The sequence below is a fragment of the Dromiciops gliroides genome, chromosome 4 (assembly GCF_019393635.1).
Source record: "Dromiciops gliroides isolate mDroGli1 chromosome 4, mDroGli1.pri, whole genome shotgun sequence".
In the NCBI taxonomy this organism is placed as follows: Eukaryota; Metazoa; Chordata; class Mammalia; order Microbiotheria; family Microbiotheriidae; genus Dromiciops; species Dromiciops gliroides.
Genome location: NC_057864.1, coordinates 416,155,444 through 416,170,292, shown reverse-complemented (window position 1 = coordinate 416,170,292; position 14,849 = coordinate 416,155,444). Strand labels below are relative to the sequence as shown.

Below are 14,849 nucleotides of genomic sequence, written 5' to 3'. Positions count from 1 at the left end.
AATTTTTTAAAAATCACTTAAATCTTAGTGGTTAATTTATTGGATGGGAAACACCGCAGTGGAAGCCCATGAGCTACAGTGTTAGTGGGAAGTCACCTATAAGGGTTACCCATAGGATCCTGAAAGTTGGAGTAGAAGCCTCAATGCAGACTCTCTGGGGTGGCTACAAGTAGGGTAATCTAACCAGCCCCACTCAAGGGAGAGAGAGAGAGCCTGGAGATAGTTGGGATCTGTGTCACACCTGGCAAACCACTCCAGTATCTTTGCCAAGAAAATCCCAAAATTGGGTCATAGAGAGTCGGACACAGCTAAAGTGACTGAACAGCAAAAAGTGTCACACCTGGGCTGCGGAGAAATGTGAGGTGTATATATACACAAACATACGTAGAAATACATAAGATAGATGTCTTCTAAGAGCCAGCTTTGTTATCTTGTTTATATTAAAAAAGGATAGCAATTGTAGTTGCAAAAATCCTAAATAACAAATATATCCTTACATACATCATGGACTAGGTCACAGTCACAAACCAGAGGTTATAGGGAGAGCTGAAACAATCACAAACTAAGTGACTGAAAATACTTCCCAAAGCAATGAAAGGGGAATTTCATCTACAGCAACAAACTCAATTAGGATGGGTAAGCACGGTCACTAAGATTGGGTGTGAGAGGGTTCCAGGAGCCCTCATTCTGTGTCTTGTCCACCACCAAAATTCTTCCAAGTCTCAGGTGGTTCTAGACTCAACCCCTGCCCCAACCATGGCTCCTGAGATTCCCACAGACTTCCCCAACTTTATTCTGACTGTTTCTGCTCCGTCTGGGTAAGTGGAGGTGCTGCCCTCTTTTTGGGAAGGCTGAACTGTCTCCAAGTCTTCTCATCTTATACCTTAGCATGCCCATCTGTCACTGCATCCACTCCCCACCCCCAGGAGGAGAACATGGATGGTATAAGGCAGAGAAGGAGAAATGGGGAAGGTGGGAAGGAAATAGGATGGCACTTTGTCCTACACTATAGAAGCCCTGCCTAGCTGGAGAAGTGAGAATAAAGGGAGACTTAAGGAGTAAGAACGCCCAAGGTTGTGGAAAACAAGAATCTATAGGAAGAAAAGAGACAGTGAAAATAGTGTATAACACTAACGTTTACTAAAATGAAGAGCGGTCTGACTGGGAAGGGTATGTGTCATGAAGAATAGAAAGAGGACACAGCTTCTCCAAGAGATGTCCCCAGATGAGAGATTCCCTCGGCCCAGAAAAGCTATCTTGGAAGCAAGGATGATGGGTAAAGTAACCCCTCAAGGATGCAGCCATCTCCAGAGGTCTGTATGGCTGCAAAAGCCCCAAAGAAGTTGACAAGGGCATCATCTTAAGAGATATTTAGGTCAAAATGTCCTCACTCACGTTCACATACACATACACATACACATGCACACATATCCCCCAGGTCATAGACAACTAGATGGGAAGTGAGCACACCGGGGAGGAGTCCCTCCAAAGGGCTCCCCAGGGACCTGGGACTTGGCTTTTATTGTCCCTCCTCATCTGAGAGCTGTGTGTCTCTATCCCTGTCCCTGCTGCTGTCTCTACTTCACCACCACCACCCCCTTAACATTCCAGATAGGGGAGAAGGGAGGCCATTTGACACAAAGCAGTCTGTGTAGGGAAGTATGCACCCTCCTCCCAACCCAGGACACACAATGCTCCTTCTCCACCCTAAGCTCTGCTCCCCTCCTCTTTTCCCTCCCTCCCACCCCCCAATTGCACATGCCATACTGCAATTGGCCACTGACTTAGGCCAGCCCCCCCACCCAGGCTGCATCCCCAGGGGATTTTAAGCGGGTTCCAGGAGACCCTGATCAGTTTCTTGTTCTTCCCAGGACTTTCCCAGGCCCTCAGGCGTCCTGGCCCCAACCCCAACCCCAGGTCCAGCCATGGCTCCTGGGGATTCCCCAGCCATCCCCATTCCTGTCCTGACTGTGCTGCTCTTCTCCTTTCTAGGTAAGTGGAGACGCCACCCCATTCCCTCCTCTACATACACACATTCCAAGGCACACTCAAGCACACTCTTTTAAGAGGACCCTCAGTTATCTGCCAGCCTTCCAACCTGATGGTAACCCATTCCAATCTAAGCCCCACACCCTCATATCTTTATTTCCCTGTTGTTCACACCACCCTTATCTCCAAAAGAAGAACAAGGACATGGTGAAAAGCAGAGCAGAGAGGAAGGCGATGGGGGTGGCGGGGAATGACAGACATGCTGTGGAGGGAGAGAATAGGTGTATCTGGATGTTTGTAGAGAGAGCTCACTGGGCAGGGCTGAAACCCAGATGGGGAAAAAGAGGATGCTCTCAGAGCCATAGCTGAGAGTCTGCCAAGACAGATGTCAGGGAGAGTACAGGAGGGAGCAAGATCAGGATACCTGGGTACCAGTCCCCACTCAGCATTCAGCCCCCCAGCTCCCTGCTCACTCTGACAGGTATCCTGATAGTTGAACACATGAGAAAAGGTCGACTGCAATCTGGGGGAGGAATCTTAGAATGAATTAATTGTCAAGGTTCTTATGAGGTACAACTCCTGTCTTTGCCTGTGTGTGTTGGGAGGGTTGGGTGGGAAGGATACAGGTGCTAGACTGTTCTTATAGAGCTATCTTCCTTATGTGCATTCTGACATCCTTCTCTTCCTTTTCCCAACTTGGCATGTCATTCAGTGGGTGGGCAAAGCAGGGAAAGACTATCTGTGGGATTCTTGGAGGCCCAGAGCCTGGAGGAGCAAGTGGGGTATGGGGAGATGGGGAGAAGTGAATAAGAGGGAGAGGGACATCAGTCTCTGAGGAGCCTGAAGCCTTGAACTCAAGCTGGCCTGGCTAGGCTGTACTCATATCCTGGAGCATGGTGGGACACCTCAAGAAAAAGCTGAGGGTGGGGTGGGGGCGGTGGGGGGAGTAGCAGAGATGGGAATGGCAAGGAGATGATGATAACCATAACAACTTCTTTAATGGAGCTCCAAGATTTACCAAATGCTTTGCTCACAACAACCCTCTTGTTGAGTGATGACTCCCCCAAAGTAGAGGGGCAAGTGTTTACACCAGTGAAGGTGAGATAGAATGTATACTTGAGGAAGAACTTCCCCACTGTGGAAGGTTTGCCAGAGGCTACCTGTGACGTTCCTATATAGTGAGGTGAAAGACTTAAGTATGGGTTGGGGGGGGATTGGGAGGTGGGGAAGACAGAGTAGGCCAGACCCCTCACTGTGACCAGACAATAGACCACTGTCTGCTTGGTTAATCCCTCACCCCACCTCCACCCCACGCCATCATTCAGCACAGGGAACAAAGGGGCCTTCAGCCAGCATCACCCCCTGGGGTGCTGCCCACACACAGTGTTCCTGTCAGCACTTCCCTTGTGCCAGCACTGGGTGGAGGCCAGAGTGGGGTTTAAGGGAGGGGGAAAGAAAAGGTAGAATACTTTAAAAAGGCTATGAGTCAGAACACCTGGCTTTGGTTTTCTCCTTCAATAGCCACAAAGACAGATGAACAAGAAGGTTCCTGGGCATTTCAGGAGAGTTTGATTGGGAGCAGGGACTATGTCTGTATCTTTGTCCTGATTGAAAATCCCTCGGGCTAGAGGTTCCTGCTCAGCTGAGTGGTGGGCTAAGAGAGAGACAGGTGTGAATGGCCCCATTTCATCTTTTTCACCCAAGATACCTAGGCTCCAAGGCTGGCAAAAGAGAGACCAAGTCGATTCCAACCTAGCTGGTCAACAGGTCAAAAGCTAATTCCATGGAGGGAAGGGGAGCTTGGTTCAGGGTCTCCAACCCTAGACACCTCCCTCCCTGCAAAGATCCAAAGTCAGAAATATCGTCCTCCTGGGAAAGACAGAGGGGGTACTGCATTCTCTCCATTCCCTCAGTTGGGTACAAGCACTAGGATAGATAAGTTTTGGAAAGTTTGTGTCCTACAAAGTCCCAGTCCAGGGAACATGGCTCTGACCTTCATCAAGGATAAGTTCCCATTCTGTGGTCATTTCTTGAGTTTTTCTCTCCCAATTCATCAGACTCAATAGAAATGGAGTGAGGTGGGAAAGAGACATAGATGACTCTAGACAGAGAGAGGGAAGAGCAGCCATAATTCACCCTTTACTTCTTGAAAGGCATTAAAATTATTTCCTTGCTGCACCATTTATTCTGACCCACAGCATATAAAAGAAAAGCACAGACAGATTAGTTTATGCAAATCTAGCCCATGGAGATCTCAGAGATTTAGGGCTCTAGGGACAGATAATTTCTATTTCCACCATTCCTCTTTCCTCAGGCAGCCCCCTGGCTCACTGATTTCCCATGTCTCACATTCATCATCCCTTGTCTTGACCATATACTTGGTGTAGTTCCCGGCCAGCTCTGACATGGGCGGGGCTCCTGTGTTTTCAGTGTTGTCCCCGGCCCAGGCTATTGTGGTTTACACGGACAGGGAGGTCCATGGTGAAGTAGGCTCCAAGGTGACACTGCACTGTTCCTTCTGGTCCAGCGAGTGGATCTCAGATGACATCTCCTTCACCTGGCGCTACCAGCCTGAGGGAGGCCGGGACGCTATCTCGGTGAGGGCCTGAGTACAGCTCAGCGAATAAAAAATGGGAGGGTGGGAGACTATAGGGCAGTTATAAAGGGTCAGAGGTCCTGCCTAGGGGCAGGGAGGAACAGAATTTGGGTTGAGGTGAAATAGGTAGGGGCCCTAACCCTAATTTTAGTGGGACAGAGATATTATAGGAACAGTGGGTGGCTGATGGCAGTCCATCCCCTGGATGCCATTATGACTAAGTGCCCACACTCCTGGCATCATTCCCTATTCCCATTCTCCTTCTGTGCCACTCTGCCCCTCTGCCAGACTAGTTCATTGATGAGAAGAGACAATCTTGACATTGCTCCCCCCCCCCCCCGCCCTGTCCCCACTTACCCTCCCAGGCACCAGAATCCTATACCAACTTCTATCTGAATTCCATACCGCAGATTTTCCACTTTGCCAAAGGCCAGCCCTACATCGATGAAGTGGGTGCCTTCAAGGAGAGGATCCAGTGGGTTGGGGACCCTCGGTGGAAGGATGGCTCTATTGTCATTCATAATCTAGACTACAGTGACAATGGCACCTTCACCTGCGATGTAAAAAACCCACCTGACATTGTTGGCAAGACTTCTCAGGTCACACTTTACGTCTTTGACAAAGGTATGGGGAGGGAGCAGGGGGTGAGGATGGGGAGGGAAGAGAGGAAGAGAGAGAAGGATGGGGTTCAGTGAAACAAATGAACTTTGATTAAACTAATACTATGTACAAGGCACTATGTTAGACAGTGGGGACACACAATAAATATACAGATATGTATACTATAAGTAAATTGAGGGAAAGGAATACTAATGAAGGAGGAAGGGGTCAAATAAGGCTTCAAAGAGGTGTTGGCTCTTGAGCCGAACCTTGAAAGAAGCCAAGGAGGTAAGAGGAAGTGTGAAGAAGCAGCATCCACCAGGACGCATCTCAGCATGGTGGAGGCTTTGTCCCCATTCACCAAGACAGAAGATAAGAACATTACATTCAGGAACACCTAATGGGACAGATTGGTTAGAATATAGTTTTCTGAGGGGACTGGTATGAAAGAGAGCTGTAAAAGTGGGTAGGCTCTGATTGTGGAGGGCTTTAACTGCCAGACTGAGGAGTTTTTACTTTGTGCTGAAGGCAGTGGAGAGCCACCAGAAGTTTTTGAAGGGAGTGATGGGAAAGACCAGAAATTGGAAAATCAATTAGGATGATGATGGTCTAGAGGACAAGAGGGAAGGGGACTAGGAGATGAGTAATCTCTCAGAGACACTCTGGAGAAGAAACCTAGGGATTAAGGAAAAGAAAAAGCCAAGGAGAGCCTATCTGCAAAGGCAGAACAGAAACACGGTGTGCTCTGTTTGTCTGTATTACAAGCTGTGAGGGGAGGGCTGGAGGTCTTTTTAATATGACCCAGCCTCCATCATGGGGGAAGTGTGGCATCTTTCTTACTGCCTATGGGAGGGACCCCTCAGGAAGGAAGGAGCAGCAGGCAGAAGATTCTGGTCCCTCCCAACTTTCCTTCTTCCTTCCCTCCCCACTCAGTGCCCACCAGGTACGGGGTGGTGTTAGGTGCTGTGATCGGGGGTATCCTGGGGCTGGTGCTGCTACTGCTGCTTCTCTTCTATTTGATTCGATACTGTTGGCTCAGGAGGCAAGCTGCTCTGCAGAGAAGGCTCAGGTAAGGGGGAGTTTCGGGGAAGGCCGCCATGGTGGGGTAGGGCTGTGGATGGGTGGGAGGTGGAGAAGTGGGGAAGGTTTCTTAAAGGAAGCTGAGAAAGGAAAACTCAACCTCTCAAGTTGGGACCACAATGCTAGCCTTCCCCTCTTCTTTGCAGTGCTATGGAGAAGGGAAAGCTGCACAAATCCAGCAAGGATTCATCCAAACGAGGCCGGCAGGTCAGAGGAACATCCAAGGATCCGGGGGAGAAGGGGGTATCAGGGAGAGGAGGATGGGCAAGGGGCCCTGGGGAGAGGGTCCGATAAAAGGAGTGGGGCAGGCATGGGGGTGGGAGAACTGATCTCTGTTCAATATCCCCTTCTGCAGACACCGGTTCTGTACGCCATGCTGGACCACAGCCGGAGCACCAAAGCAGCTAGTGAAAAGAAGTCCAAGGGGCTTGGGGAGTCTCGCAAAGACAAGAAATAGCGGTTAGCCGGCCGGGCAGGGGGCAGGGGGCCTGGGGCTGAGCCCTCCAAAGGCTCCCAAGTAGTGGTCATTGAGATGGAGCTCCGAGGGGACGAGCCGGGCTCTGAGCTCCGGCCTGCAGTCAAGTCCCCCAGTAGAACCAGTCTCAAGAACGCCCTCAAGACCATGATGGGCCTGGACTCGGACAAGTGACCACCCCCTCAGGCCCTGCCAGAACATGGGGGCCTAGGTTCCCTCCACCCCTGCCCAGTGCCCCCCATTTCCATCTAGTCTCTCTCCTCTCCTCACCCCCCCGCCCCCCCCCCACCCCACCCCAAGGTGTAAGTTTCATTCCAAGCCATCATCCCCAGGTACCTCACTCTCCCCCTCCATCTCTGGCTCTCAGGGAGCCCAGCAGTGCCTGCTCCTCCCCTCTCCCTACAACCCTAATCATGGCTGTGTGTTTGGTGCTGAGAGGAGAGGGGCCCCCATTCCCACTCAGTTCGCCCCTCTCTCTCTACCCTCTTCTCCAAGACACATCACCCAGTGCCCTTCTTTAGTGGCCCATCCCCTATCCCCAGCTAACACCCTAGATCGAGCTTTCCTAGGGGGTTGATTTAGGGTTTGTTTTTTTTTTTTTTAAATAATCGACTGCTATTTTTTATCTGTATCCAGCCTACCCCCTTCTGCTCTCCTGTAGTGCCCGTCTTCCCCCTTCCCCCATGACTGAGAACAAATGACGTCATGAGGCTTCTGATGTGCAGTGTTATACCCTCCCCACTCTATCCTCGGTGCACACAGGGATAGCCAGGCCAGTCAGCAGGCTGGCCCAAGCCAGGTCCTCAGTTCCCAGGGTAGGTGCCCCTCCCTCTTCCCCTTGGAGCAAGGATCTGGGGCTGGACTTCTGTCTGGAGAAGGCACATGGGGAAGTGGAGAAGTGGGGTGGGGACAGGGAGGGTGTGTGAGCCAAGTCCTGGCCTTGGGGAATGACTTTTAAAAAACTAAACCCAGAAGCAAGAATGGAAAGAGAAAAGAACCAAGAGCTAGCATGCACTCCTGGCCACAGGGAAAGGAATGCCTAGAGTTTTTCTACATTCTGTATATTTCCCCTAAGACTCCCCAAATGTGTTAAATGTTTAATAAACACTGACATTTCCAGAAGTTGTAGGGTCTGCCTCTTATTCCCTTACCCTCCTGGCAACAATCCCCAGCCTCCACTCTGCTCTCAGTCCCTTAGTGTCCTACCCCCAATCCCAATAGGCCGATAGGCCTCACCTCCCAGCCACTCACCATTCTATTGATCTTACTGGGTTTCGGGCTTGGAAGGAATGAAGGTATCAGACATACATCAGTCGCATCCCCTTTATATAATTCACATAGCCATCACGCCAATACAACAACACCCTGTTACTAAAGACTCTACTGTAAGATACACTATCTCTCTAAGGTCATTTTCCTAGGAATAGTTTTATGATAAAAAGGATGAAAAAAGTAACAGTATATCCTACACATTCAGAGCACAGAGCAGGGTGCAGTACCCAGCATCAGACAACAGGGGGCTTTCATCCCCACATGAACATATCAAACTTTTGTCCTGGAATTCCATACAATTTGTAATCCCATTTTACACAACAGCAATAAATCTCCCCAAAACGCTTAACGTCATCCCCATAATTAATCTTAAAAACAAAACAACAACAAAAAAACATCTCCTTTCCCCTGCTAGCACTGACAACAGGTGGAGAAATTTCCAATCCAATTACCTCCATCTCATTGTAAAAATCAATTACAGCAGTTAGTCCCAACCCTGGCCTTGCAACATTTTAAGGTATCTTCATTTATTATGAGGGCTTTCACAAAGCTCTGTTAAATTCCTTTGAATTAACCTCAAAATTAAAATTGCTCTATAGTTCATACTTGCACTTTCTTTCTTTCTTTTTTTTGCGGGGTAATGAGGGTTAAGTGACTTGCCCAGAGTCACACAGCTAGTAAGTATCAAGTGTCTGAGGCTGGATTTGAACTCAGGTCTTCCTGAATTCAGGGCTGGTGCTTTATCCACTGGGCCACCTAACTGCCCCCATACTTGTACTTTTGCAACAGACAGTATAATTCAACAACCCCAGAGAAGTCGAGAATATTTAGCCCATTAAGTCCCCTTATTACCAAAAGCATGAAAATGGACTTCTTTTGCTACTGTCCAGTTGGATGGCCTTGATAGAATTCTGCATCTCAGAACAGTCTCTCCTCATAGATAATAAAACCCAAGAGTTTCTAACTCCATTCATTCTCTTTCAGTGCATTTGGATTTGTGGCTTCAAACATGCTGAAAGCCACATGCCATTGTAGTTTACATTCAAATTTATTCTATAATTCCAATAAATGGTGTCTAATAGGTCATCTCCTATTACCAGGAACTGTGTGTATACCCGTTTTTTAGTATCCTATTGCTCTATTGCAATAAATGTATCTCTTTCTAATTTTTAATTAATTAAGTGTTAAATGCTTAATAAGCATTTAACTGGTATTGAACCTGTGCTGGGCTTGAAATCAGTAAGACCTAAATTTGAATAAATGTCCCTGAAATTTATTAACCATGTGACCTTGAGCAAATCACTTCGATGCTCGCTTTCTTCATATGTGAAATGAGGCTAATATCATTCATTAGTAGCTGTCTCGTTAGGGTTGTTGTGAGGATAAAGTGAGATAATACAATAAATTGCTTTGTAAATCTTAAAACAGTGCTTGGCCCAAAGTAGGTGTTTAATAAATGTTTGTTAAATGAATGAAGGGCAGCTAGGTGGTGAAGTAGATAGAATGCCTGGCCTGGAAGTCAGGAAGACACTAGCCATGTGACCCTGAGAAAGTCACTTAACCCTGTTTGCCTCAGTTTCCTCATCTGTAAAATGAGCTGGAGGAGGAAACGACAAACTGCCCCAGTATCTTTGTTAAGGAAACCCCAAATGGGGGTCACCAAGAGTCAGACATGACTACAAAATGGCTTAACGACAACAAATGAATGAAGGAAAGCTATTTAAAAGGAGCAACCAAGAGATCGTCACTCAATAAATAATGATCCCTTGTTTAGGTTTCCTGCAAAGATCATTTCAGCTGATAAGTGTCAGAATGGTGGGTAAAGGGATGCCATTATAATTAAGGGACCTTCTGGGGCCCCAGGTATCAGCTCACAATGCCTAAGAAAGACATTCATAACATACAAACAAAAGATTAAGAGGCTGCAAGAAGGATTTTTCTGTCTAACCAGACTATTAGAATAGCATCTGCAAAATGGGGATAATAATACCAGTACTACCTGTCTCCCAGGGGTGTTATACAGGATATATCATGTAAATGTGAATTATTATCACTCACCCTCCCCTAAAGCCCCATTTGGACATCTAATGACAACCTTAATTTCACCCTGGCAAAACCTTACCCAGGCTTCTTATATTTCCTTTTCCTTCCTTGGAATGGCTATCCATGCCTTGTGCCTCCATTTCCTCACTTCCCACTCACTTCTTGATCCTTTATGATCTGGCTTCTGACTCCACCGCTGTTCTCTCCAAAGTTATCGGTGATCTCCTAACTGCTAAATCCAATAGCCTTTTCTCAGTTCTTATTCTACCTGGCCTCTCTGTAGTTCTTGCCCCTGTCAATGACCTTCTCTGTATACTCTCTCCTCCCTTACTTTTCTCTTGGGTCACCTCTTACCTGTCAGACCACTTTTGCTCACATTCCTTTGTTGGGTTATCATCCTTCTACCTACTAAGCATGGATACTTCCTCTATCCTTGGCTCTCTTCTTTCTCTACAACCTCTCCTCCAGCTCCTCTGGATTCAATTATCGCCTCTGGGTAGATGACCCCCAAATCTATATAACCAATTATAACTTTCCTGAACTGTACAGACCTACAGCCCATATATGTCTATTGAAAAGTTCAACCTGGAGGTCCCATAGGCATCTCAAGCTCAACATGTTCAAAACTCATTATACTTTCCCAAAAATCTATCCCTCTCCCTCCATACTTCCCATAATCCCTAGACCTTCCAACAGTCCTGATGTGTAACTGTGGGGTCACCTTCAACTTTTTTCTTACTCCTCCCCCAATCTAACCAATTTCCAAGTCTTATGAGTTGTCCCTTGACATTTTCCCCAATCCATCCTCCTTTTTTCCACACACAAAGCCACTACTCCATTCTAGTTCCTGAGCACCTCTCACAAGCATAATTGTAATCTCCTCCTAATTGGATTGCCTGCTTCCAATCTATCCCTTCCTCCCACAAGTGTCAAATCGATAGTTCTAAAACACAGACCCAATAATGAAGATCCCTCATCAGAAATCTCCTGTGGTTCTTTATTGCCTCTAGGATAAGATACACAATGCTCAGCCTAGTATCTTTGGCCTCCACGGTCTGGCTTCTATCCACCATGCTAGTCTTGTTTCACATGACTTCCTTTTACATATTTCACATTCCAGGCAGACTGGACTATTGACTGTTCCCTTTATATGACATTCTATCTTCCATTTTGTACCTTCATGCTCTTGCACAGGTGGTCTTTAATGACTAGAATATACTCTCCTCATTTCTACCCTGCTTCCCTAAATTCCTAGCTTATTTCATGGTTAAACCTAGGGTGCCAACTCCTAGAAGATATCTTTCCTGATCCCTACGTTGTTAGTATAGTCTTCCACTCATTAGACAAAGTTCAAGTTTACCCATCTCTGGGCAGCTAGGTGGCACAGTGCCTAAAGCTCTGGACTTGGAATTAGGAAGACATCTTCCCAAATTCAAATCCAGCCTCAGACACTTATGAGCTGTGTGGCCCTGGGAAATTCACTTAACCCTGTTTGCTTCAGTTCCTCATCTCCATCAGTTCTGATCTATCATGGGTTGGAAAAGGAAATGACAAACCATTCCAGTATCTTTGCTAAGAAAACCCCAAAAGGGGACATGACTAAAACATCTCAATAACAAAAATTCCTCTTCTCTATCTCAGATCCCACTTTCCCCTGCTGAACCCTCAATTCTGTTTCCTTTAGGAACACTTTATTGTCTCCAACAATGTGGAATACGGAAAGGTATTTTTGCACTTAAATCAGGTCATAGTCACTTGCATGTGGCAGAAATATGACCATCACATACCCTAAGCATAATTTTTTTTTAGTGAGGCAATTGGGGTTAAGTGACTTGCCCAAGGTCACACAGCTAGTAAGTGTTAAATGTCTAAGGCCGGATTCGAACTCAGGTACTAAGCATAATTAAAAAAAATTTTTTTGCAAGGCAATGAGGGTTAAGTGCCCAGGGTCACACTGCTAGTAAGTGTCAAATGTATGAGGTTGGATTTGAACTCAGGTCCTCCTGAATCTATGGCTAGTGCTTTATCCACTTCAATACCTAGCTGCCCCCAATTTTAAAATTCTTAAAGCAAATGATTACTTGACAGCCCCACCTCACTTCCTTCCTTTAAGTCTCAAAATTACACAATCACATACTCCCTTTCTTTCTCAAATCTCAGATCTCCCTTCCCAACCTCAGATCTGTTTTACCAATTTGTCCAGCCCACTAATCCAATCTGACAGCTTTGCTTAAGCCTGAAATTTGCATAAACCTGCCCGCTCTACTTACCTTTTCCTACTTACCTAGTCTCTTCTTGCCAACTACCTTCTCCTTTTCCTTCCTCTTCAATTCATTACTGTTATCTTCTTTGATCCTCCTTAATCTTGAGTAATACTTCTTGATCCTGTTAAAGGGAACTTCACTTTTTTTTCCTCCCCATAGAATCTGGAAATAGCATTTGGAACTGGAGATTGTTCTCCTTCAAAGATTCCTCAATTTCTTTTTGTTTTGTTTTGTTTTGGGGAGAGGCAATTGGGGTTAAGTGACTTACCCAGGGTCACACAGCTAGTGAGTGAGTTGTCAAGTATCTGAGGCCGAATTTGAACTCAGGTCCTCCTGACTCTAGGGCTGGTGCTCTATCCACTTTGCCACCTAGCTGCCGCAGATTCCTCAATTTCTTACAAATTTCTCCTTCAAAATTCAATTTCTGAACTTCTTTATTAGCTCAAAACTCTCCAAATGTCTATCAATTGAGCATTTATTAAACCCCTACTACATACTACGCTAAGTGTTAGGGATACAAAAAAGGCAAAAACAGTCCCTGCCCTCAAGGTGCTTACATACTAATAGAGAAGACAACATGTAAACAAATAGGCATCTATAAAATAGAGACTACACATATAATTTCCTTCTTATTCTGCTCAAGATTTTTTCTCTTGTCCTGCTCCTCCCACAAATTTCTCCTGTAGAAATGTGGAATTGATATTGTTTAAAATAACAACTAGGGCAGCTAGGTGGTATAGTGGGTAGAGCACTGAGCTTGGAAGCAGGAAGACTCATCTTTTTGAGTTCAAATCTAGCCTTAGACAATTACTAGCTATATGACCCTGGGCAAGTCACTTAATCCTGTTTGCCTCAATTCCTCATCTGTAAAATGAGCTAGAGAAGGAAATAGCAAACCACTCCAGTATATTTGCCAAGAAAACCCCCAAAAAGGGGTCATAAAGAGTTGGAAATGACTAAACAACAACAAAAATCATAACAACTAGCAAGAAGAAGAAGAAGAAGAAGAAGAAGAAGTAATCTCTGGCCTACCAATGAAGTCTTTTCTAGACCTTTCAGATAACACCCTCTCAGGGGCAGCTAGGTGGCGCAGTGGATAAAGCACCAGCCCTGGATTCAGGAGTTAAGTGACTTGCCCAGGGTCACACAGCTAGGAAGTGTTGTCTGAGGCCGAATTTGAACTCAGGTCCTCCTGACTCCAGGGCCGGTGCTCTATCCACTGTGCCATCTAGCTGCCCCCACCAATATGACTTTGGGCAAGTTTTTCTGAACTCTCTGGGCCTTAATCTCTTCATAGGTAAAATAAGAGCATAGAACTAGGCCCCTAAAGTCTTTTCTAACTAAGATTATGCTAATTTCCCTTTCCCTTTTTTTTTCACATCCAGTAAGTTAACAACCCCTACAGAGTCTCTCTCAGATCTATTTCCTGCTTTCTATTTATTTCCACTACCACTAAAGTAGAGCAGGCCCTCACTACAGGCCCAATAATTATCTGGCCTATTATTGCAGTAGCCTCCTCTCACAGCCAAAGAGGGTTATCAAGAGAGTTTCCTTGATAAATTCAACCTCATGAGCTTATCAGGCAGGGAACAATTACAAGACAGTTTGAGACACTGGCATCTTATTAATGGAAGGGGAGGATAAAAGACAACTTTCTACTCATTTCCAGTGATTGGGGCTGCCCCCAAGATGATTTCTATGACTGGCACCGGGGGAGGACAGAATCTTGTTGGAGGAGTCTGCTCTTATCCTGACCTATACAAGAGAGCCGGCCAGTCTCTCTGAGCTTTTTCAAAATGTTTACCTTTTTTATGTAATTGGGGGAAAATATTACTTTAAAAAATATTTTTTTTACCTTACCTCCAGATGTTAGTGCAGTGAATAAAGTGTTTTCTTCTAGAAATGATGCAGAAACAGACATTATCATGAACTATTTTCTTTTTCTTCTTCTTTTTTTTTTTGGTGAGGCAATTTAGGGTTAAGTGACTTGCCCAGGGTCACACAGCTAGTAAGTGTCAAGTGTCTGAGGCTAGATTTGAACTCAGGTCCTCCTGAATCCAGGGCCAGTGCTCTATCCACTGCACCACCTAGCTGCCCCATGAACTATTTTATTTTTTCTTTTTCTTTTTTTTTTGGCAGGGCAAAGAGGGTTAAGTGACCTGCCCAGGGTCACACAGCTAGTAAGTGTCAAGTGTCTGCGGCTGAATTTGAACTCAGGTCCTCCTGAATCCAGGGCCGGTGCTTTATCCACTGCACCACCTAACTGCCCTTATGAACTATTTTCCAGGAACAATTGATGGGTAAAAATAATCACCACAACAAAATCTAAAACATTCTAGAAACATCCTCAGCCAGAAAACAATTGATTTCTGTACCAAGCAGAAAGATAGGATTTGGGGATTACGACTGATTTGGAAAAGACATTTCATTTGAAAAATATTAAAGAAGAGGATAGTACAAATACATTTAGCAATAGTATTTTCTTGTTAAATACACAATAAACAATGGAGAGAACGAAATAAATAAAGAA

At 45.8% G+C, this 14,849-nt stretch overlaps 1 protein-coding gene across 1 annotated transcript; it reads left to right on the top strand.

Moving 5' to 3' along the window:
- Window positions 1–1,863: 1,863 nt before the first annotated feature.
- On the top strand, window positions 1,864–7,862 carry MPZ (myelin protein zero). Its single transcript, XM_044005042.1, is given in 6 exon segments — window positions 1,864–1,992; window positions 4,420–4,586; window positions 4,996–5,209; window positions 6,119–6,254; window positions 6,412–6,472; window positions 6,621–7,862. Coding segments are annotated over 6 exon segments (939 nt in total). The 5' UTR covers window positions 1,864–1,925; the 3' UTR covers window positions 6,915–7,862.
- The last annotated feature ends 6,987 nt before the right edge of the window (window positions 7,863–14,849 follow it).